This window comes from Cyprinus carpio, chromosome A4, assembly GCF_018340385.1.
Source record: "Cyprinus carpio isolate SPL01 chromosome A4, ASM1834038v1, whole genome shotgun sequence".
NCBI lineage: Eukaryota > Metazoa > Chordata > Actinopteri > Cypriniformes > Cyprinidae > Cyprinus > Cyprinus carpio.
In genome coordinates, this window is record NC_056575.1 from 18,288,333 (window position 1) to 18,310,749 (window position 22,417).

The following is a 22,417-nucleotide window of genomic DNA, read 5'->3' on the forward strand; positions in this document are numbered from 1 at the left end:
AACACTAGTGAGGAGTTGATTATATTCATGATACAAACATCAATTCAAATCTGATCTTAAGTTAATTTATCAGTTTTATTATTTATGCACAAAAACAGTCTCACACACACACACACACACACACACACACTGATCTTAATGTCTCTATGAGGATTTCTGACACATTTATTCTGACTGTTATTTCAGTGACAGAAGTTCAGCTGCAGTATTAATATCATGAAGAGACTCTATAACATCTCACTGTCACTGATTTATCATGCAGCTCAAAGCATTATGGGTAGAATCTCTCATCAGTCTCTTCTGATTCATCAACACAGTTTCACTGATGATCGAATATTAACCCCAAACCCAGGATAGAGCGGCTGAGTGAATGTAGTCTGGACTGTGTGGATGAGGCTCATTGTGTGAGAGACGCTGTAGTAGGACAGAGTTCCTGCACTGTGATCCACAAACACTCCTATTCTCTTGCTGATGGGGTTCACATGGAGATCAGTCTCTATGTTATTGTGTCTGAATGAGTATCTGGAGGGAAAGCAGATCAAACTCCAGGACTGATCATTACGTCCAAACACACACTCATAACCTCTCTTCCTGCTGATGCTCTTATATGACACTGATATACACACACCATCACCGCCACTCCACTCAATCTCCCAGTAAAACAGTCCACACACACTCTCTCTACACAACACCTGAGGCATACGATCAAATCTGTCTGGATGATCAGGATATGGCTGTTTCTTTTCCACTCGTGTCACCTTTCTGTTCTCCTCAGACAGACTGAGTTCAGTGTTTGCGGTGTTTGGATCCAGTGTGAGAGAACAGACCCCTGAACACAAGAACAGAGGCATAAATGTGTGTGTGTGTGTGTGTGTGTGTGTGTGTGTGTGAAGTGAAAGTCGTGACATTTGCCAAGTATGGTAACCCATACTCGGAATTGGTGCTCTGCATTTAACCCATCCAAGTGCACACACACCGTGAACACACCGTGAACACACACCCGGAGCAGTGGGCAGCTATATCCAGCACCCGGGGAGCAACTGGGGGTTCAGTGCCTTGCTCAAGGGCACTTCAGCCATGGGTATTGAGGGTGGAAGAGAGCGCTGTTCATTCACTCCACACCCACCTACAACTCCTGCCAGCACCGAGAATCGAACCTGCAACCTTCTGGTTACAAGTCCAAATCTCTAACCATTAGGCCACAGCTGCCCCACAGCTGTGTGTGTGTGTGTGTGTGTGGGTGGGTGGGTTGGGTGTGTGTGTGGCTGTGTGGGTGAGTGAGTGAGTGAGAGAGAGTGTGAGTGAGTGAGTGTGTATGTGTAGACGTACACTTCTTTAGTCCTGCTGTAATCCTGGATTCTCCTCCATGATCCACACTAGAAAACACACACAGAGTCACATTCAGTCAGTGAACACAAAGTTTTAGTTTACTAATTTTAAAATATTTAACAGATTTAAAAAGAATGTTAGAAATTAAGCTTAAATGAGTGGTTGCTGTGGTGCTTGGGGTGGTTGCTATGCTGCTGATAACATGTTGTGGGTGGTTGCTAGGCTGTTGCTATGTAGTTGTTAAGGTACTCAGGTTGGATTCTAGGGTATTGCTATGCAGCTGATAATGCGTTCTGGGTGGTTGCTAGGGTGTTGTGTTCAGCTGCTAAGGTACTGGGGGTGGTTGCTAGGCTGTTGCTATGCACTTGCTAGGGCACTTGGGGTGGTTGCTAGGGTCTCGTTTTAGCATGTTGCTTTATCATGATTTAGCATGTTCTAGGCTTGATTGAGTCTCAAGGGATTCTGGGAGTTTAAATTTGAATTTTGTCAGTTGGGGTTTGATTAGTCTTGGCTCATTTGAACATTCAGTCAATGTTAGTCTGTGAAGAAAAGCAGTGGTGGGATGCGTGTTTGAGTCTCAAACCAGACCACGAAATCAACACAGTAATATTTGTCTGTACTGTCAAAAATACATCTGAATCAGAAATGTTCATGAACTAGAACATTGAGTGATAATATTTCAAAGTGATGTCCATCATTTTGACAGATAAAAAATATTGTATTTCCCTGCTTTAGAAACATTCCAGTAAACACTGATAATAGAGATCAGAAATGAATTAAGACACAATTAAATTTTAAAGCATCTGATGAAAACAAATCTGGAAAGAGACGTGAAGATTTGAGGAGAAAATCCAGAGATTCTTAGTGCATTCAGTAAATTATTAATGGGATAGAAAATATAAAAGAGCTTAATGCAAATGAAAAATTTATATAATCAGGAGATAACGAATAAAACGAGCTCTTCTATAGAGAATGTGAAGCTATGTCATGCCGCATTGCATGCTGGCGTGCATGCAATGATAGACTTGATAACATTACGTCATCGCGAATGACGTCATTACGTTGGGGTGTAAAAGAACCAATGAATCATTTTTTGAACCTGTTCATTGAAACGAACTGTCCGAAAGAACCGGTTCGCAGAAAAGAACCAGACTTCCCATCACTACTAGTAAGAACTCTAGCAGCTGCATTTTGGACCAGCTGGAGTTTGTTTATTAAGCGTGCAGAGCAACCACCCAATAAAGCATTACAATAATGTAACCTTGAGGTCATGAACGCACAAATTAACGTTTCTGCATTTGACAATGAGAGCATAGGTCATAATTTAGATACATTTTTAAGATGGAAAAATGCAGTTTTACAAATGCTAGAAACATGGTTTTCAAAGGAAAGATTGCTATCAAATAGCACACCTAGGTAGAGGAATTAACAGAACAGCCATCAAGTGTTAGACAGTGTTTTAGATTATTACATGCGGAGGTTTTTGGTCCATTAATGATATCTCCCGAAGGTAACATATAAAGTGTGAAAAGCAACGGTCCTAGTACTGAGCCTTGTGGCACTCCATACTGTACTTGTGATTGATATGATATCATCATTTGCTACAAACTGATGATGGTCAGATAAGTAAGATTTGAACCATGACAATGCAATTCCACTAATGCCAACATCATTTTGTAGTCTACTCAAAAGGATGTCGTGGTCCATAATGTCAAACACAGCGTTAAGATCCAGTAGCACTAATAGAGAAATACAACCACGATTGGATGATAAGAGCGAACAATGTAACTCTGATGAGAGCAGTCTCAGTGCTATGATATGGTCTAAATCCTGACTGGAAATTCTCAGAGATACCATCTCTCTTCAAAAAGGAACATAGCCGGGAGGATACTGCCTTTTCTAGTATTTTTGACAGAAAAGGGAAATTTGAGATCGGTCTGTAATTAATTTTCTAGGATCAAGTTGTGGTTTTTAACCCTTTACCGAATGTGTCTGCGGCGACACAATTTACCATGCTGTATTCATGTTATCATAACTCACCAACCGTTTGCACTATGAAAAAAAAATCAATTGCTCCTGATAGTAGACAACTTGCACTTTATGACAATATACGGCTTAATAGGGTAACTGCATGCTTTTATATATATATATATATATATATATATATATATATATATATATATATATATATATATATATGCAGAATCTGGCCCTCTTTAACCCCCTGGGGGTTATTGGGGTCTGTCTCGTATTCTTTTTTTTTATGATCACGAAAAGAACTAAAAAAATACTCCTTCAATTTTGATCGCACAGATGAGAATAAGGTATCATTTGAAACTGCAAAGGGTCTACTTTTATTTGTGTATAGTCATAATAACAACAAAATAATGTGCTTTTGTAAAGTAAAGAAAAAATACAGGGTGCACTCTGTGCCGTCTCAGTCTCTGCCACCTCTCTTCACAGACACGTAAATAAATAAAAAAACAGAATCTCTGTGAATACTTGCCTCAAAGACATCAGAAATATATGTATGGAAAGCTTGAAATGTCTTTTTAAATGAAGTCACATCCAAAACGTCTCTAGGTTACGTATGTAACCCTAGTTCCTCGAGGGAACGAGACGCTGCGTCGAACGCTTTGGGGAACGTGTCTAGCGTGAGCGACTCTGAATATCGTGTGAAATCAGTCCAATGAAAGAGCGTGACGTCACGGGCGGGGTGACGTAAGTGAGCAGGAAGCTATAAAAGCACATGCCGCGCAGCTGGCATCAGCTTCGAGTACCAGCAAGCGCCGGCAGGGGTGCCGGGGGTATGGCTCCGAGACGCAGCGTCTCGTTCCCTTGAGGAACTAGGGTTACATACGTAACCTAGAGACGTTCCTCTTCAGGAACTCGAGCTGCGTCAAACGCTTTGGGGAACGAGTACCAACGCTGCCAGACTACCAAACCCCTGCCTAGTGTGTATCCGCAGAGCACAGCTTAGGACGAGAGGACGGATGCGCCTGGAGTGACTGGCATGTCTAAGTCATAAAATCTTGCGAATGTAGAGGGCGTGGACCACCCCGCAGCGTTGCAGATGTCCAGCATGGAAACACCTACGAAAAAGGCCTTGGAGGCCGCCATACCCCGTGTGGAGTGAGCCTTGGCTCCCAACAGCGGGGGACGACCAGAGGACTCATAGGTGGCGTTGATAGCCTCGACTATCCAACGACTAATAGACTGCTTAGAAGCAGAAAAAACCCCTCTTGGGGGGACCATAGCATACAAGCAATTGGTCTGTTTTTCTCCACAGGGCAGCTCTGTGGACGTATGCGTCCAGTGCTCGAACTGGACACATACAATTTAGCTTCTCTTGGTCGGGCTCCCGAAAGGGAGGAGGACAGAAAGCCTGCAGCACTACAGGTTGTGGTGTGCCAGAGGGGACCTTAGGAACATATCCCGCTCGAGGGTATATGAACGCTTTGGTCGTGCCAGGTGCAAAGTCCAGATAAGTAGGGGCCACTGAGAGGGCCTGCAAGTCTCCTACTCTCCTCAGAGAGGTAATGGCCAACAGAAAGGCGGTTTTAAGTGTCAGATGTCTGTCTGAGATATCTTGAATAGGCTCAAATGGAGGTCTGCACAACGCCTCTAGCACCACAACCAAGTCCCAAGGGGGAATACGGGACCGTACTGGAGGTCTCAGCCTCAGCGTACCGTGGAGGAAACGTGTAACTAATGGGTGTCTTCCCAAAGACTGACCATCGAGAAGGGCGTGGTAGGCCGCAATGGCCGCCACGTAGACCTTCAGCGTGGAGTGGGTCAACCCTGCAGAGAGCCTGGCCTGTAGGAACTCCAGAACTGTACCAACTGGGCAGTTTACTGGGTCTAGCTGGCGGTCTCTGCACCATGAGGTGAAGAGTTTCCACCTCAGGGCGTACAGTTTCCTCGTTGAGGGAGCTCTGGATTGGAGGAGGGTCTCAACAACCTCGGTTGAGAGACCGGATGCTATGAACTGCGCCCCCTCAGGGGTCACACACACAGCTTCCACAGCTCCGGGCGAGGGTAAATTATCGTGCCCTGTGCCTGTGAGAGTAGGTCTGCCCTGACCGGTATCTCCCAAGGAGAGCCGTCGAGGAGCGAGACCAAATCTGCGAACCATACTCGGCCCGGCCAGAACGGGGCTACTAACAATAGACGGACCCCGTCCCGGCGTACTCTCGCCAGAACTCCCGGGAGCAGAGCAATAGGGGGAAATGCGTACAGACGAAGCCTCGGCCAGGTCTGTACCATAGCATCCAGTCCCAGGGGAGCTGGATGAACTAGAGAGAACCAGAGGGGACATTGCAATGTCTCTTGAGTCGCAAAGAGGTCCAAAAACTCTCAATATCTGCTTCGACACCTCAGGGTGAAGCCTCCATTCCCTGAGCCTCGGCCCCTGTCTCGACAGTATGTCTGCTCCAACATTCAACCTCCCAGGAAAATATACTGCTCTGAGCTAGAGGACCACAGAAGGATCTGGTGTGCCAGCTTGTACAAGGGGCACAAACGCATACCTCCCTGCTTGTTGATATAAGAGACCACCGCTGTGTTGTCGGTGCGCACCAACACATGGTGACCTCTCTAGTCTGGGAGGAATATTTTAATGCTTGATGCACAGCTAGCATCTCTAGACAACTGATATGCCATGTAGAATGGTGACCGCTCCACAGACCGCGGGCAGGGTGGCCACTCATGACCGCACCCCAACCAGTGAGGGATGCATCCGTCGCTAGTGTTACACGGCGACCAGGAGCTCCCAGCACCGGGCCCTGATTCAAGAACCAAGGTTTCTTCCACATGTCTAAGGCACGGAGGCAGCGCCGCGTGACCTTGATAATTCGAAGTGCACCTCGGGGAAAATCCCTTGGTCTTGAGCCACCACTGTAGGGGTCTCATGTACAGCAGGCCAAGAGGTATCACGTTGGACGCAGCTGCCATCAGACCCAACAATCTCTGAAATTGTTTGACAGTGAGTGACTGGCCTTCTTTGACTCTCTCGACAGAGATGAGGTTTGATTCGATACGAGCAGGGGACAATCGTGCCTGCATCGCGGTCGAATCCCATACTACGCCTAGATAGGTGGTTCTCTGAACTGGAGAAAGTACACTCTTCTTGGCGTTCAGTCTCAAACCCAGCTCCCCCATGTGGGCGAGAACGACATCTCGATGTCGAACCGCCATCTGCTCTGATTGAGCTAAAATCAACCAATCGTTGATGTAATTTAGTATGCGGATGCCCGAAGTCGCAATGGAGCCATTTGAGCAGCATCCACACACTTCGTAAACATGCTGGGTGAGAGTACAAGGCTGGACGGAAGTACTCAATATTGGTACACTTCGCCCCTGAAAGTGAACCTCAGAAACTTCCTGTGTTGTGGAAGGATGGAGACATGGAAGTATGCGTCTATGAGATCTGTCGTGACAAACCAGTCCGATTTGTGATACAACATGCTTTATAATGAGCATTTTGAACTTCAGCCTCATAACTGAGCGATTTAACTGACGTAGATCTATGATCGGACGCAACCCCCTCATCCTTCCTTGGAACTTGTGAAATACCGGCTGTAAAACCCCGGATTCCCTGTCTTGAGGAGAGACCACCTCGATGGCCTCCTTCCCTAATTAGGGTATTAATTTTTTGTTCCGTAACCAGAGCCTGCTCGGGTCCGACCAACGTCGGAATAACCCCGTTGAATTTCGGCGGTAAGAGCCGAACTAAAAGCAATAGCCTTACTGTCATATGCAGGACCCATTTGAGATACATCTGGCAGTCATTCAACTGCTGCTAAATGATCTACTAAGGGAATCAGTCTCTTGAGACGGACCTCTGGTGTAACTGAGGCAGCTAAATCGGCGCCTGAAGTAGAACACCATTCCCAGCAGCCGATCTAACTACTTTAGAGACCCCCGAAGGGGTTGCGAGCCTCTCAGCACCGCTACGCTCGCGGGCGGGAAGAAACTGAGAGCAGCGCTCGCTGGAAACCGCTGCGCCCTGGAGCTCTGGCAGGGTTGGCAGATCGATTTCCCGAGGGCACTGAGGAGAGACGGGCACCGTGTAATGCGTGTAAACACCACTCTACCCCAGTAGGGGTCGCCCTCTGCAGTCGTGACCGATGTGTCAGGAATTCTTAGCCGAGGACCTCCCAGCCTGAAGCACGGCCCTCAGATCCGGCTTAGGATGAGAAACCCTGGCCCAGAGTGTTGCTTCAGCCACCGGTCCCGACGCGGGGGAGCGCGGGCGGCAACACTCTGATTCTGTGCCTCCCTACATGAGGAGACGGTACACCGAGAGGGCTGCTCCCGCCCAGCAGCCCCTCCAGTATATATATCTCTCAAAGTGAGATAAATGTCATTATATTCCTCAGAATTTAATGCAGTCACACAATCAGACAAGTATACATGGTCTGGATTGTGATACAATTCATATCGAAAGTGATATATATCGGACTTCTCATAGTCAGGTAAACACTGAATTTAATTCCTCAGAATTAAATGCAGCTAAACAACCAGACAAGTATACATGGTCTGGCGTGGTAAGATTCAGATCAAGAATCAGAAAATTATATATCTAACTTCTCTCAGTCAGATAAATGCCTCATTTAATTCCTCAATATTAAATGGAGCCAAACAAGCAGACGAGTAAACACGGTCTGGCTTGTGATACAATTCATATCTAACTTCTCATAGTCAGATAAATACTGAATTTAATTCCTCAGAATTAAATGCAGCTAACCAATCAGACTAGTAAACACGGTCTGGTTTGGTAAAATTCACATCAAAACTGAAAGTGATGTCTCATACGCGTTGCCTCAGCAGCGCGCGAGCCGCTTAGTCACACAAACAATATTAATCTCCTCGGACATAAATAGCTGCAGCTGCGAGTTCACGGTCAGAGGGGGAAGGAACCGCAGCGCGGGCTTCCGAGCCTCGAGAACGAACTCTAAATTTAGGAAACACGGGTGAGATAGGAAAAGCCGTCTCCAGCCCATCCCCAGATATGCGAGAAGCACAGTCAGCCCCCTTATTTTTCCCACGAGCTGACTGCGCGAGCTGCGCTCCTCATTAATGCTGCTAGTTATAATGTTTAGGCATAATATGCTTGTGAAACTGATGCTTGTGCAACTGATGTCTGTGCAACTGAGGTTTATGCAGCTGATGTTTGTGTAACTGCGAACTCATCGACGCCCTCCGTGTCAATCTCCTCGGAGAAAGAAAGGCGGTGCGTCGTGGCCGTTACTCGGGTGGAAGGACCGCAGCGCGGGCTTCCGAACCCAGAGATCAGGCAGATCTGGCGGGTGAGGTAGGAGATAGGGCAGCGCCCGTCTCCATTCCCTCCAGCAGATCTATCTGCGAACCCAGCGAATGCAGGCGCCGCTCCGCCTCGGCGAAAGCGGGACCAACACCGCGAGGAACGCTGGCGAAGACCCCCTCTCGAGGAAAACCCTCTGGGATCGAAGCGTCCGCACTGGCCGTACACAGTGCAGGCAGACGGCTCCCTCAAGAGCCGAATCAGCGTGCTTCGATCCCAGGCAGATCGCGCACAGACTGTGTGTATCCCCACTCGTGATGTAGCGAGGGCAGGGAGGAACACACAATCTGAAATGCTGATCTGGATTCCCCTTTCAGATGTCTCATCTTAGCTTTGCTCTTTGACTATTGCTTACTCTTTGAGGAGCTAATAGTGACAAACAACAATAAATAAGACTGACAAGACAGAATGACATGCACACACAGAGCGCTTGCTGAAAGATGCGAAGCTGATGCCAGCTGCGCGGCATGTGCTTTTATAGCTTCCTGGTCGCTTACGTCACCCCGCCCGTGACGTCACGCTCTTTCATTGGACTGATTTCACACGATATTCAGAGTCGCTCACGCTAGACGCGTTCCCCAAAGCGTTCGACGCAGCTCGAGTTCCTGAAGAGGAACAAATATTCTCTGTTAAAGTAATCCATATGAAACCAACGCGATGTCCAGTTTTCCCTTCTCAACTCATTATCTCTAATGTGATCACGCCCACAAGCCGATCGTGCTTTTCAAATTCTAAACATCCACGTGAGACGTGTGTGTATGTACTGTAAATGCCCACATCATCTGTAAACAAACGTGAAGAGTTCATCCCAGCTACTTTTTGTTTCTGGAAGAAGATGCACTGAGAGATATAACCCAGAATTTACCTCAGAAAAAGAACACCACAATGCGATGCGCCGCGCAGCTAGATCCAGTGAAAAATATCATTCTGATGAGTAGCCTAAGATGAAATGCATCTGTTTTTATTGTGTTATTGTGACATAATTGTACACATTTTACTAGTTAGACTTTTCCCAAACTATAATTCCTACATGTATGAAATCAAGTGAAACATTTTAAAATAAAGGTCTCACAACACCAGGATTTGTTTAATGTTTTACAATACCACAAGATATAAAAGTAGTGTTAACACTATGATATTAGAGTCTATGAATGTTTGTTACTGTTCAAGTCTTAGTTTTCAGATTAGTATGTTCAATCACGTGTCCTTGACCTTCACTTGTGTATATTTTTATTATACTGTGTACAAATAATAATCAGAAACCCACATTATTTTACTCTCCTCACACTCTTTCTTACCTGCCTCTGTCACATTCATATTGATGGCCCATTATGGGAGGCTCTTTGTCTCTCAGGTGTGAATCACTAAATATTCATGGCCATTGTCACTAGGGTTGGGTACAGAAGCCTGGTACCAATATGGCACCGGTACCTATGTAACCGTTATGAACCGAACCAAATCAGAATGCAGATTTCGGTGCCTCTTAAATGCCTGAGCGATCGATTAAAATATTTGTCCTGGTTCCCCGAAATGTACACAAGAAGCATGGGCATCGCTAGGCTTTTTTAGCAGGGCTATAGCATTTAGCTCCATAAACTGTATACAAGTTCGCCTCAGAGTCAGTCCCCTTAAATTTCATATGACAACGGCGGCAGACCGGTCTCCTCCCCGTCTTTCAGAGTGCTCTTCAGACCGCAGCGTGAGCGGACTCAAACAGAAACAGAGGACACAAGGTGTGTTTATCGATAGATTGTTAGTATATCTGTATCTGTGCAGTTCTTTGACATGAATACAGTTTACAAAAGGTTACGAGGGAGCAATCGGTTTCCCATCTAATGTTACTGTAAAGTTTTCGCTCCGTACACCGCAACTGTTTCCTCCAGCAAAAATATAGTCCTTAACACATATGAACCTTTAATTATACTTATTTAAATATACTTAATTTAATTATACTTACTTTATACACTCTACTGTGCAGAAGTCTTAGGCACGTTAGTATTTTCACCCCAAAGAATGGTGTTCAGCCAGTTATTTATATCTTTTGCTGTAGTGTGTGTGTAGAAAATATCAGTTTACATTTACAAACATTAATTTTGCCATTATTTTTTAATAATAATCTAGTGAGATTTTTGAATGCACAAGCAGTCTGACAAAAAAAAAAGCTACCTGAAAAACAATGTGCAAGTGTACCTGGACAAAAGCTGTTTTAAATGCAAAGGTTGGTCACACCAAATATTGATTTGATTTAGTTAATAGAAGTTAATTGATAAAATCCATTTATGACAATATTTTTGAACGCATCCTTACTTTACAGTGCCTAATACTTCTCACAGTACTATAGCTTTGGAGGCAGGTTTCTTAAAATGTCTTGAAGATGTTGCTACAGTTCTTCTGGATTTAGTTTGTCTTAGTTTCTCTGTTTCTTCATGTAATCACAGACAGATTCGATGATGGTGAGTTCAGATCTCCATGTGGAGCAGCGGCTGTTGTCAGACTGCTTGTATATTCAAAAATTTTACTAGATTATTATTAAAATTAATGGCAAAATGAATGTTTGGAAATGTAAACTGATATTTCCTACTGACACACTACAGCAAAATATATAAATAACTGGCTTAAAACCATTTTTTGGGGTAAAAATACTAATGTGCCTAAGACTTTTGCACTGTACTGTACTTTACAAAAGACATTGTTGCTACTTTATAAAGAATGCCCATACAGTCAGTAAAGACAGTGACAGACAGCACTCATTTTAACTAAATATCAGAGTGATTGACAGAGATACAGTAGAAACATTATGTGTGGATTTGTATTAAATAATGACCCAGATCATGAAATACATTTATTAGCCTTAGAGTACAATTTGGGAAATGAGAGCATCCAAGGAGTGTGTGAATGCTATGGATTTATTTAAAAAAAAATTAATGTCCTTTAATGTTATCCATAGGTTTTTGTGGCTCTTTTTTGTGTTTTTTTTTTAAGTATTGGTTCAGGCACCGTCTAGGCACCAGTACGGTTTTAAAAGAATGGATATGGCACCGGTATCATTAAAAACCCAATCGATACCCAACCCTAATTGTCACTCCCTCGCATTGTATCAAAAAACATGTTTTACAAATGTTAAAGGGATAGTTCACTCAAAAATGAAAATTACCCCATGATTTACTCACCCTCAAGCCATCCTAGGTGTATATGACTTTCTTCTTTCAGACAAATACAATTGTAGTTATATTAACCCTCTGAAGTCGATTAACGCGTATACGCGTTATGAGGCATTTTCTCCTGATAACCCCGAAAAGAACTTAAATTACACGTTCAGTTTTGATCGTACAGATATGAGCAATACATCAATCGAATCTGTAAAGGGTCTACTTTTTTTGTATACAGACATAATAACAACAAACCTTTGTGCATTTATAAAATAAAGATAACAAACAAGGTGTGCTGTCTGCAGCCTTTGTCTGCGCTGATCTTCATTTACAAACGCGTCATTAAAATGAACTGTAACTCAGTTAATACTCAACACAGAGACATGAAAGAGATATCTATAGAAAGCCTGACATGTCTACTTTTAAACTAAACAAGTGCTGCCGAAAACAAATATTCTGTGATAAAGTAATCCATATGAAAACAACGTGATGTCCGTTTTTCACGTCTCCCTTCATTATCTTCTAATGTGACCACGCCCACGCGCTTTTGAGATTCAAATGTTTCACTGAAGCGTGCGGCTTGAATACGCCCACACAACAGAAGACAACGCAGCGAGATTGTTCTTCAAGTTTTTTTTTTTTTTTATTTTACTGTTTGCTTCGCGATGAGAGGAATAAGACATAATTCACCCCAAAGATGTGATGTGGTTGAGGATTTGAGATTTGGATTTCCTCAGAAAAAAAGAATGAAGCACTTTATTCAGCAGAGATCGTAAACATGAGTAAGTCTCTTTTTATTTATTTATATACTTGTACTAGTTTTCACATAACGTGTAAACATTTTACTAGTTAGACTTTTTCCAAAATATTATTCCTGACTAAATGTATAATCAAGTGAAATATTATTAAGTTTCAATAACAATATACACTACTATACCATTCAAAAGCTTGATGTAAATAATATTAATGTAACAAATAAATGTAACTGTAACAAATGTAACAAACAATGCTGTTCTTTCAATTTATCCCCCATAAAAACCTGAAAAAAATATTCTCAGCTCCTTTCAACATCAATAATAATAATAATGATGATAATAATGATAATAATAACAATAAATGTTTTTTTGTAGAAAATAAGATTGTTAAAAGGATTTCTGAAGGATTGTGTGACTGGAGTAATGATGCAAAAAATTCAACTTTGAAAGTCAGCTTTGATTGTTCCTAATAAACTGTTTAACTGCACTCACAAGTGAATATTAAATTATGTTGTGGGATAATAAAATATATTCTAAAAAAACTACAAACATAAAATTATATACATTTATTTTGTCCTCACATTCTTTCTTGTAACTCTTCCCCTCTCAGTGACACAGCTGACTGAATGGCTCATTATGCAGCTCATTATGCGGGCCTTTGTCTTCTCAGGTGTGAATTCATGATAATTGACGCCTACTCGCATATGACTTTTACCAACAAAAAGTGTCTTAGAAACTTTAAATCATTATATTGTTTTCTGTAAGTGAGTAAACAAGATGATTTTCACATCATTTAGAAAAAAAAAATTCTAGGCTACAAGCTCCAGTTTTCAAAAGTCCCGGGAACCAATGTTCTGTATGTGTTTTATTGCCTTATTCAAGTGATTTAACATTTTTAGTTTTTCACTAACCACGCATAACATTTTTTTTCTCAAAAACACAATCATGAACATGCATGCTGCTCACATATTATTATAGCCCAGTGTCTGCTGATTACAGTGAGATTAGACTTTAGCCATTTAGATATTTATAAGAAACTGAAAAAAGCACAAATGTCAGGGCATGACAAAACTTCTCCAGGCCCCAAAAATACCCTTAGACTCCAGAGGGTTAAATAATGTCCAGGCTAATCCATGCTATAAATGGGAATAGATGGTAGCAAAGTGACGCAATGCATTTGTGTAAGAAAAATATCCATATTTACAACTTTATAAACCTTAATCTCTATCTTCTGCTAACTGTCGTAAGCATGTTCATGAGAGAGTGGCATCCAGAGGATGACGTAGGACTTAGGCAAACACGGTAACGAATGTGGAAATGACAAACGTGGAAGCGCAGAAAAGAGAGCAAAACAAAACACTGGTCATGAATTAGTAGTACAAAATGAGGATTTGTAAAGAAAAATGTTGGAGAATTTTGATATAAGCTAAGAGGACACTGGTTTTCCTTTGCTGTAAACAAAACTTGATTCTCGAGAGTCTAGCATATTCTCAGCTTATGCTACGCCTACATCCTACATCATCCGCTGGACGTCACTCTCTCATGGACGTGCATACGACAGTTAGCAGAAGTTAGAGATTAAGGTTTATAAAGTTGTAAATATGGATATTTTTTTACACAAATGCATCGCGACGCTTTAGAAGGCCTTTATTAACCTCCCGGAGCCATGTGGACTTCTTTTATAATGGATGGGTGCAATTTTTTTTTACTTCAAATTCTGGGCTACCATCCACTTCCATTATAAAGCATGCATTAGCCTGGACATTATTTAATACAACTCTGATTGTATTCATCTGAAAGAAGAATGTCATATACACCTAGGATGGCTTGTGGGTAAGTAAATCATGGGGTAATTATCATTTTTGGGTTAAAAAGGACACCCCTGCCTATTTTTAAACACACAGACACTGAGGAGTTAAATTAATAAAATGTCATGCTTTACATACTTCAGTTTGTCCAATGAGCAGTTTGGATCCTCCAGTTTTTCAGAGAGTATCTTGACACATGAATCTCCTGGGTGATTGTAGCTCAGATCCAGTTCTCTCAGGTGTGAGGGGTTTGAACTCAGAGCTGAAGACAAATAACCACAGCCTTCCTCTGTCACCATACAGCCTGACAACCTACAAATACAGCAATAGTCCATATGACATCAGACATCTATTACACACATTTATACTTATTTCAGCCATTAATTATTCCTATATGGTCACGTCTTAAGGTTTACTTTGTGTTAAAAATAAACGTCTCTCTTATTATAAATGTAATGTCACAATCAACACAATCATAATGATTTCAATGATATAAAAACAAAACAAAAAATGCCATGAAAACATTATAAATAAAAAGATGGAAGCAGCTGTCCAGCAGTGTTAATTTAGTTGACAAATAATTTGGCATAATTTCCATCCATGACATGTTTTCACAGATGAAAACGAGATGATAAAAAATGTAAAACTTGTTTTAAATGAAAAAAACTTTGATGAAAATCTATTGCAACCCTCTACAATGCAAGTACATCACTCGCATATTCGAGTAAATGTGACAAAAAATGTCTTTAATTAGCCAATGACTAGTAAATTTTCCGATTTTACTCACCTGTAATTGAGTTAGATGCAAAAAATAAATTTAGCTGAGATATAATTTCAAAGCCCGCTCAGGCTGCATTAAACACCCTCACTTAGCTGAGAGCGCCCTCTTTCGTTTACCCACACATGCACTCAATGTGAGAGAAAGAGATAGGCTACACATGTTGTGTAAAGAGAATTGATGCATTAGATCGCGTTCTTTCTTTACTGTGGATGTAGATGGATGCAAAAAAGCGAAAATTCCAATCTGAGCAGAATACGCTTGGATAATTTTTAGTTTTCAGGCGCAAAGAGGAATAAAGAGTCCAGTTCTGTGCAGACATTAGACGGTGAATTTGCCAGCGAACCCCAGGCAAGCACGTCAAATGTGACAGAAAAGATTGTGCATGCTAAATCAAAGAGTGTATTAGAAAAACGAAAGTTCCAGACTCAGTGGCTGTCCGATCTTGAATGGCTTTTGTATGATGAGGAGGAATATGTGATGATATGCAAGTACTGCAGTAAAAAAACCTGGCTTAGCCTTGATGAAGCCACTAATTATGCTGCAGAAAAAAAATGGCCTGGACATTTCCCCAACGTATAATGATGTCCGCTGCGCTGAACTAATTTCAAATATTGCAGCAGATATACAGGATGTAATGGCAAATAAAGTGAAAAAGTCAAACTACATATCAGTCATGATTGATGGTGCAACAGATTCTTCAGTGACAGAAAATTAAGCTATCTATGTCAGGTATTTACATGATGGGTTGCCAATAAATCATATCGTCTCTGTCACAGAGCTGTCACATGCTCATGCTGATGGTGTGACTGACTGCATTCAATCTTCAATGTCAAAATTTGGATTAGAAGACTGGAAGCAAAAGCTTGTTGGATTTTGTGCTGATGGTGCAAATGTTAACATGGGCCAAAAAGCTGGTGTTGTTGCAAAACTGATAGACATTCACTGTATGGCTCACAGGCTGGAGCTGGCACTTCTTGGGGTCTTGAAAGAGGTGAGCTTAGCGAGTCATGTAAATGACACCTTGCACTTGATTTGGAAAACGTCTCAGGTTACGAATGTAACCATGGTTCCCTGAGTAGGGAACTAGTCACTGCGTCCTCTAGGGGTCGCTATGGGGAACACCTTGTCGTGACCTGTGTCTGAAGCATACATTGAAAAAATACCAATGAGTTGGCCGGCGACAGCCCGTGACGTCACTACCGGCGCGACTATGGATAAATAGGCACCAGGAGAACATGTCATTCACTTCTTCATCTGAAGCTTGCGTCCGAAGCATGGCAGGGAGCTGGAGGATGCAGTGTCTCGTTCCCTACTCAGAGAACCATGGTTACATTCGTAACCTGAGATGTTCCCTTTCAAAGGAACTTCGAACTGCATCCTCTAGGGGTCGCTATGGGGAACAGTATACCCATGCCGCCATGCTGAGGGGAGTGCAGGCCAGAATCATGGCGAACACTAAGTACCAACTCTACCATTTCCATGGGAGATTCCCCTGGGACGTTAGACTGCTGTCCGTACTTTTACCAACTCAAGAAAGGGCACGAAGCAACCGCACGAAGCCCTCACCATATAGGATTTTAGAAAGAACACAGAGCACTAGCGTGCGAACTTACCACAGTGTGGATTTCAGAATGTTGAGGGAAGATTCTTGAAGTGTAAAAATAAATATACACTGGCTGAGTGGAGCCCAAGGAACCGAGGTCTACCCATCTCAAGAAAGGGAATGAAGCTAAGGGCGTAACCCTTACCGTACAGGATTTCAGAAAGTGCGCAGAGTCTTGCGTGCACACTCACCACTCACGTGGATTTTAGAAAGTGCGCAAAGTGTTCACATGCACACTAACCACCATGTGGTTTTCAGAAAGTACACAGAGCTTAGCGTGAGTACCTAAAGGTTCCTAAGCATCGCAGAGGTGCTAAACCGCACGGGAGAGGCAAGCTCAAATTTACAAACCTCTGGCGAGGGGAGCATCACTTAAGGCAGCATATACAAGAAGACTTCTGTAACTGCCACCTCCACTTCCTGCTTGATGCGACAGCAACAACTAAGTATCCATGAAATTCCTTGCAGTGCCGTGCCAGGCCTGATGATCAAGGAGGCTCCCGCAGAAACCTGTGATCTCGGCCGCCTGATACCAGAACATGAAGCCGGAATCAGGGCTATCATACCGGCTGGACATAATGCTGATGAGTGTTTAGTAAACACTATAACTAAGCAATACAAAGGAAACTCACAGAGGTTATTAATACACACATAACCACCAGCAATTTAATACATATATAAGTATATATAGAATGGGTTTCATACTCACCCACCCTGGTTCCTGCGCTGGAGCCCCGCTCAAGGGCCGCCTCCTTTTAGTCCAGATCCATCAGTAAGGTGGTTGCTATGAACATAGAACCAACCAAAAACATCATAGGTCCAGCATAGAAGACTGTTATGCAAGAAGTTTCCACCTAACCTCGGTCAGGAGGAGAGCTGGTGGTTACAGGGGAATTAGGAAGGGGAGGATAAGAGCAGAAGTAAAAACCCCCCAAAGGGAACGAGTAGATAGCGAAGTATCGCTCTGATTCGGACGAGAACGCTGCCTCGTCTGGATCACATCTCTTAGGTCCTGCCTACCCTCCTCATGACCCATGATTCCTCTTACCCCTACCCGCAGGTGGGGGAGGAGCGCGAGTCGTGACACTAGCCTTCTGTGGCCGTCTTTGATCCTCAGATCGAATGGGCCAGGACCCCTATGTTGTTCGGGCTCGGACCTGGACCTTCGAGGAATGAAGGATTTGAAGGCAAATGAGCGCGCCTTAGCCTCCCTGAACTTCTCGACTACCGTCTCAACGGAGGTACCGAAAAGTTCGGAAGGCGAAACCGGAGCATCGAGAAGAAAGCCCCTTTCTTTCTTCCCAATGTCTGCCAGGTTCACCAATAGATCTCTCTCTGTTACCAGCATGGCCGCCATAGACCTTCCCATGGCGGAGGCGGCCTGCTTGGTAGCACGGAGAGAGAGATCTGTGTTGCGGCACAGCTCAGCTACCTGATCAGCTGAAAGGCCCTCGCCTTTATCCAGGTCATTCAGCAGATCAGCCTGATAAGCCTGAAGCACTGCCATCGTGTGCAACGAAGCCACAGGCTGACCTGCTGCTGCGTATGCCTTGCCATTTCAGCGGGATGTATCCTGGAGGGGCTTAGATGGCAAGGAGGGAGATTTAAGAGAGGACGTCTCCCCCACAGAGAGATAGCTAGCCAGCGTCTCTTCTACAGGGGGCATCCTCTCATAACCGATTTCGCGCATCGCCTCGATGTTGGCATAACTCGTATGCTGAAACTGATGGATGCAAGAAGAAAATGGCCTCTTCCATTCCTTTTCGACCTCTGCATGGAGATCAGGCAAAAATGGAAGGCTCACCTGAGCTGGAGGGCTATGATCAGACAGATAACGCTCGTCGAGCCAACCCTGCTGCGTCACCTTGCTGGCACGCTTCCATGGCAAGACTAACTTTGCCCTGGCGCGATCCATAACCTCCAACAGCACTACATACGCAGGGCAGGAGGATTGAGAAGGCTCAGCCTCAGCTTCTTCGCCAACCTTAGACATCTCCTGTTCTTCCTGGGTAGAACCCAGCAGAGCACTAACTTCAGTATCAGAAAGTACAAAACATCCTCCTCCTGAAGTTCACTCTCGTCTGCCGCCGACAAGCGCAAAGAGAGAGAATGACGTGTTCTCCTGGTGCCTATTTATCCATAGTTGTGCCAGTAGTGACGTCATGGGCTGTCGCCGGCCAACTCGTTGGTATTTTTTCAAAGTATGCTTCAGACACGGGTCATGACGAGGTGTTCCCCATAGCGACCCCTAGAGGATGCAGTGTCTCGTTCCCTTGAAAGGGAACCTACCATTTCAGCCCAAAGAGCCACAGAGAACTTAAGACAGTTTGTGAAGAACTTGAATCTAGGTTCTACAAACCAAAGCCAGTGAAAGGAACACGTTGGGTGCCTCATTTAGACAGGGCACTGAAGGTCTTCCTAAGAGGAAAAGATGATCTTGTGAGCCAAGCTGGGCAGTATGCAGCTGTTGCCATTCATATGGAGGATTTGGGCCAAACCAGTCACAATGTTGACATTGCTGGTAGAGGGAAAAAGGTTTTCAATACCCTGAAGTATTTGCAGTTTGTTGCATTTTGTCATTTCCTGGCTCATGTGCTGCAGGTGATAGCAACATTAAGTCAGACTCTACAGAAGGCAGACCTCATTCTACCAAGTGCTGTTGCTGCAGTTGAGAGCTGTTTGACCAGTCTTGACTACATGAAAACAAACCCTCTCCCAGATGGTATGCTGAAAACTTTCATCACCCAGTGTCTGGAAAAGCAAACTCCTGGTGCTCATATCACCACTTTTCAGGGCATTGACTTGAGAGGGGAAAGAGAGAGCCTGATGGATAATCTTAGACAACAGATGAAGCATGCATGTTCAGCCTGTGAGAAACACCTTCATGCTAAATTGGATAACCTGCTTGGAGTTAACAAAGATCAAAATGCACAAGCTGTGATGTCAGCATTTGCAATATTCAACCATGACAAGTGGCCTGATGACAGAAAACACCTTGAACTATTGTACGGCAACAAGGAGCTGAAGATCCTCACTGAATGGTTCAGAGAGAAGCTTGTTCAATCTGGATGTCAAGTTGAAGAAATCCCTGGGAATGGAGACGCTTGAAAAGACGAGTGTCTAATGATCTTCATGGCAAGTCGTACCTGGACCTGTACCAGATATTGATTCTGAAGCAACCCTACAGAGATGAGATGCAAAACATTCTTCATCTTGTTCAGATTCTTCTTGTTCTGCCAATCAGCTCTGCCAACTGCGAAAGAGCCTTCAGTGCCCAAAAGAGAATAAAATCAGATGTCCGCAGCAGTCTCACATCCTCATGCCTTTCAGACCTGATCCTCGTTTCAACAGAAGTCCCAGAGCTTCAGCAGTATGATCCATCATCAGCTGTGGAGAGGTGGCTGAAGTCAAGTGGCAAGAGAAAGCCATTTGCCTAGAAATGGTAGATTAAATCCATATGCAACCATAAAGAATAATTCAGACAGAGAAAGTATGTTTTGTTTTAATTTATTATTATTTTTATTTTGTTCAGTTGCAGTTCATGCATTTCATGTAAAATGTCTGGCGAGTAAAATAAAAAATGTACTAGCCAATGGCGACTCAAGCTTCATTGTGACCGTAGTGGGTTGTATTGACATTATCATCAACAAATAAAAACAAGATGAAAATGTTAGGGAGGACGATTTGGGAAGAGATCCAGTCAGAACTAAACTAGGTTAGATGTTAGATGATTAGATGCTAACATTTGAACTGTAACAGCCTATTGATCTATCTGGCGGGACATAAGCTATTGCTGCATGTCTCATAAAACATAAAAAAAAGTCCATATCTGGGAGCAAGAAAACAGCAGACATGAATACATTTTTAAAGCATGACGATGCAAAAGAGAAATCAATTCGGGCCGGTTTTCTGACCTCACACACCTTAAACCCCTGGGGTTGAAGCCCGCACTGGTGCAGTCTGTCTTGTATTTTCTTGATGACCATGAAAAGAACTAAAAATACTCCGTAATTTGTGATTGTACAGATAAGAATAAGGTATTGTTTGAAACTGCAAAGGGTCTACTTTTATTTGAGTATAGTCATCATAAGAACTAAACAATGTGTTTTTTTAAAATAAAGAAAATAAGCAGGGTGTGTTTTCCGCCGTCTCGCTGTGTCAACTCTCTTCACAGACACGCAAATAAAACAACATGAATTTCCATAAATACTTGCCTCAAAGACATGAGAAATACATGCATAGAAAGCTTGAAATGTTTACTTTTAAATGAAGTAAAACATCCAACACAAATATTCTCTGTTAAAATCAACTATATGTCCAGTTTTCCCGTCTCAACTCATTATGTCCAATGCGGTCACACCCACGAGCAGCTTTCGCTTTTCAGATTCTAAACAACATCCACGTGAGATATGCGTGCATCTAGACGCCCACGTTGCTTCCATGTAAACAAACGGTTCATCCTGGCTACTTTTTGTTTCTGGAAGAAGACGTGCTGAAAGGAATAACCAGACCCTTCAGTATTTTGCGATTGCTAAATTTAGCGCAAAATCAAGCAAACTCAGCAATTTTCGTAAAAGATCGCAAATTGCCGCAAATGTTCAGCAGAATTTGGGCTTAGACGCGTCCCTTGACATCATCGCTATGCGCATTCAGTCAAAGAAAGGTAATTTCTCCGTTCCAAAAATGGAATGAACAGCTTTGCGTTCTCATCATGACAGATTTACAAGAGCTACATTGGATAAACGAACCGAAAGTGGAACGAATCCACGCTACTTTGTTCAGTTTGGGCTATGCAGTGCAGACCGTTTATCTGCTCGAGCCAGAGCCACAGGCTGATCTCGATCATGTGACACTGAAATACACAGTGCTGGGAGATACAGTGTGAAGAAAGCAGTCGAATTTGCCACAGAATCAACATCTCTGTCAAATCTTGTGAGAAGCATTCAAATTCGGCGCAGAATTCTGTTAAAGCTACAGATAATCAGAACAAACGCCACTGATGTGGAAACCAGGAAAAATAAACAATATCAGTGTTCAATAAACACTGATCTTCACCACCGTTCACCATTGATTTAACATAGTAACACTACAGGAAAAACTTGTTGCAGAAATGTTCTAATGTTTTCGAGTGTTTTTAAGTGCTTCACACAACTTTTCCCAGCACTTCAAAGCTTTAAGTATTACCGAATTTGAAAGTTATTTTTAATGTGACGAAATTTGTTCATCCTTCATAGGTTTCCCCCATGTATAAAACTAAAAGTTTTATAATGTAGGAAAGCAAACAATTATTTAAAAATAAAAAAGACATTAAATGACCATTGGTAGATAAATAAATTAGAATGTCGTGGAAGAGTTCATTTATTTCAGTAATTCAACTTAAATTGTGAAACTTGTGTATTAAATAAATTCAGTGCACACCGACTGAAGTAGTTTAAGTCTTTGGTTCTTTTAATTGTGATGATTTTGGCTCACATTTAAAAAAAATGCTTCCTGCTTCCTGCTTGCATTGTTGCTGGGTTTGTGATTGTAGCTCCGTGTAGCTTTGTTTTTCTGTAGAATCTTACTATCACTCTCTGTTGTTTAAAGTGATAAAATATAACTTAATTCCCACCATATTTCTGTTATTATCTATCAATCTAATCTGGTTAATTTGATCATCCACTTTTTT

At 42.8% G+C, this 22,417-nt stretch overlaps 1 protein-coding gene across 1 annotated transcript in view; it reads right to left on the reverse strand.

Annotated features, from left to right (window-relative positions):
- Positions 1–308: 308 nt before the first annotated feature.
- The window catches only part of LOC109063633 (stonustoxin subunit alpha-like), a 29,579-nt gene continuing 7,470 nt past the window's right edge, over positions 309–22,417 (reverse strand). The window contains exons 4-6 of the mRNA XM_042746089.1: positions 14,504–14,677; positions 1,330–1,376; positions 309–829 (exon numbers count right to left, since the gene is read on the reverse strand). Of these exons, the coding sequence (XP_042602023.1) occupies positions 309–829; positions 1,330–1,376; positions 14,504–14,677 (742 nt within the window). The remainder of the gene's footprint in view (positions 830–1,329; positions 1,377–14,503; positions 14,678–22,417) is intronic.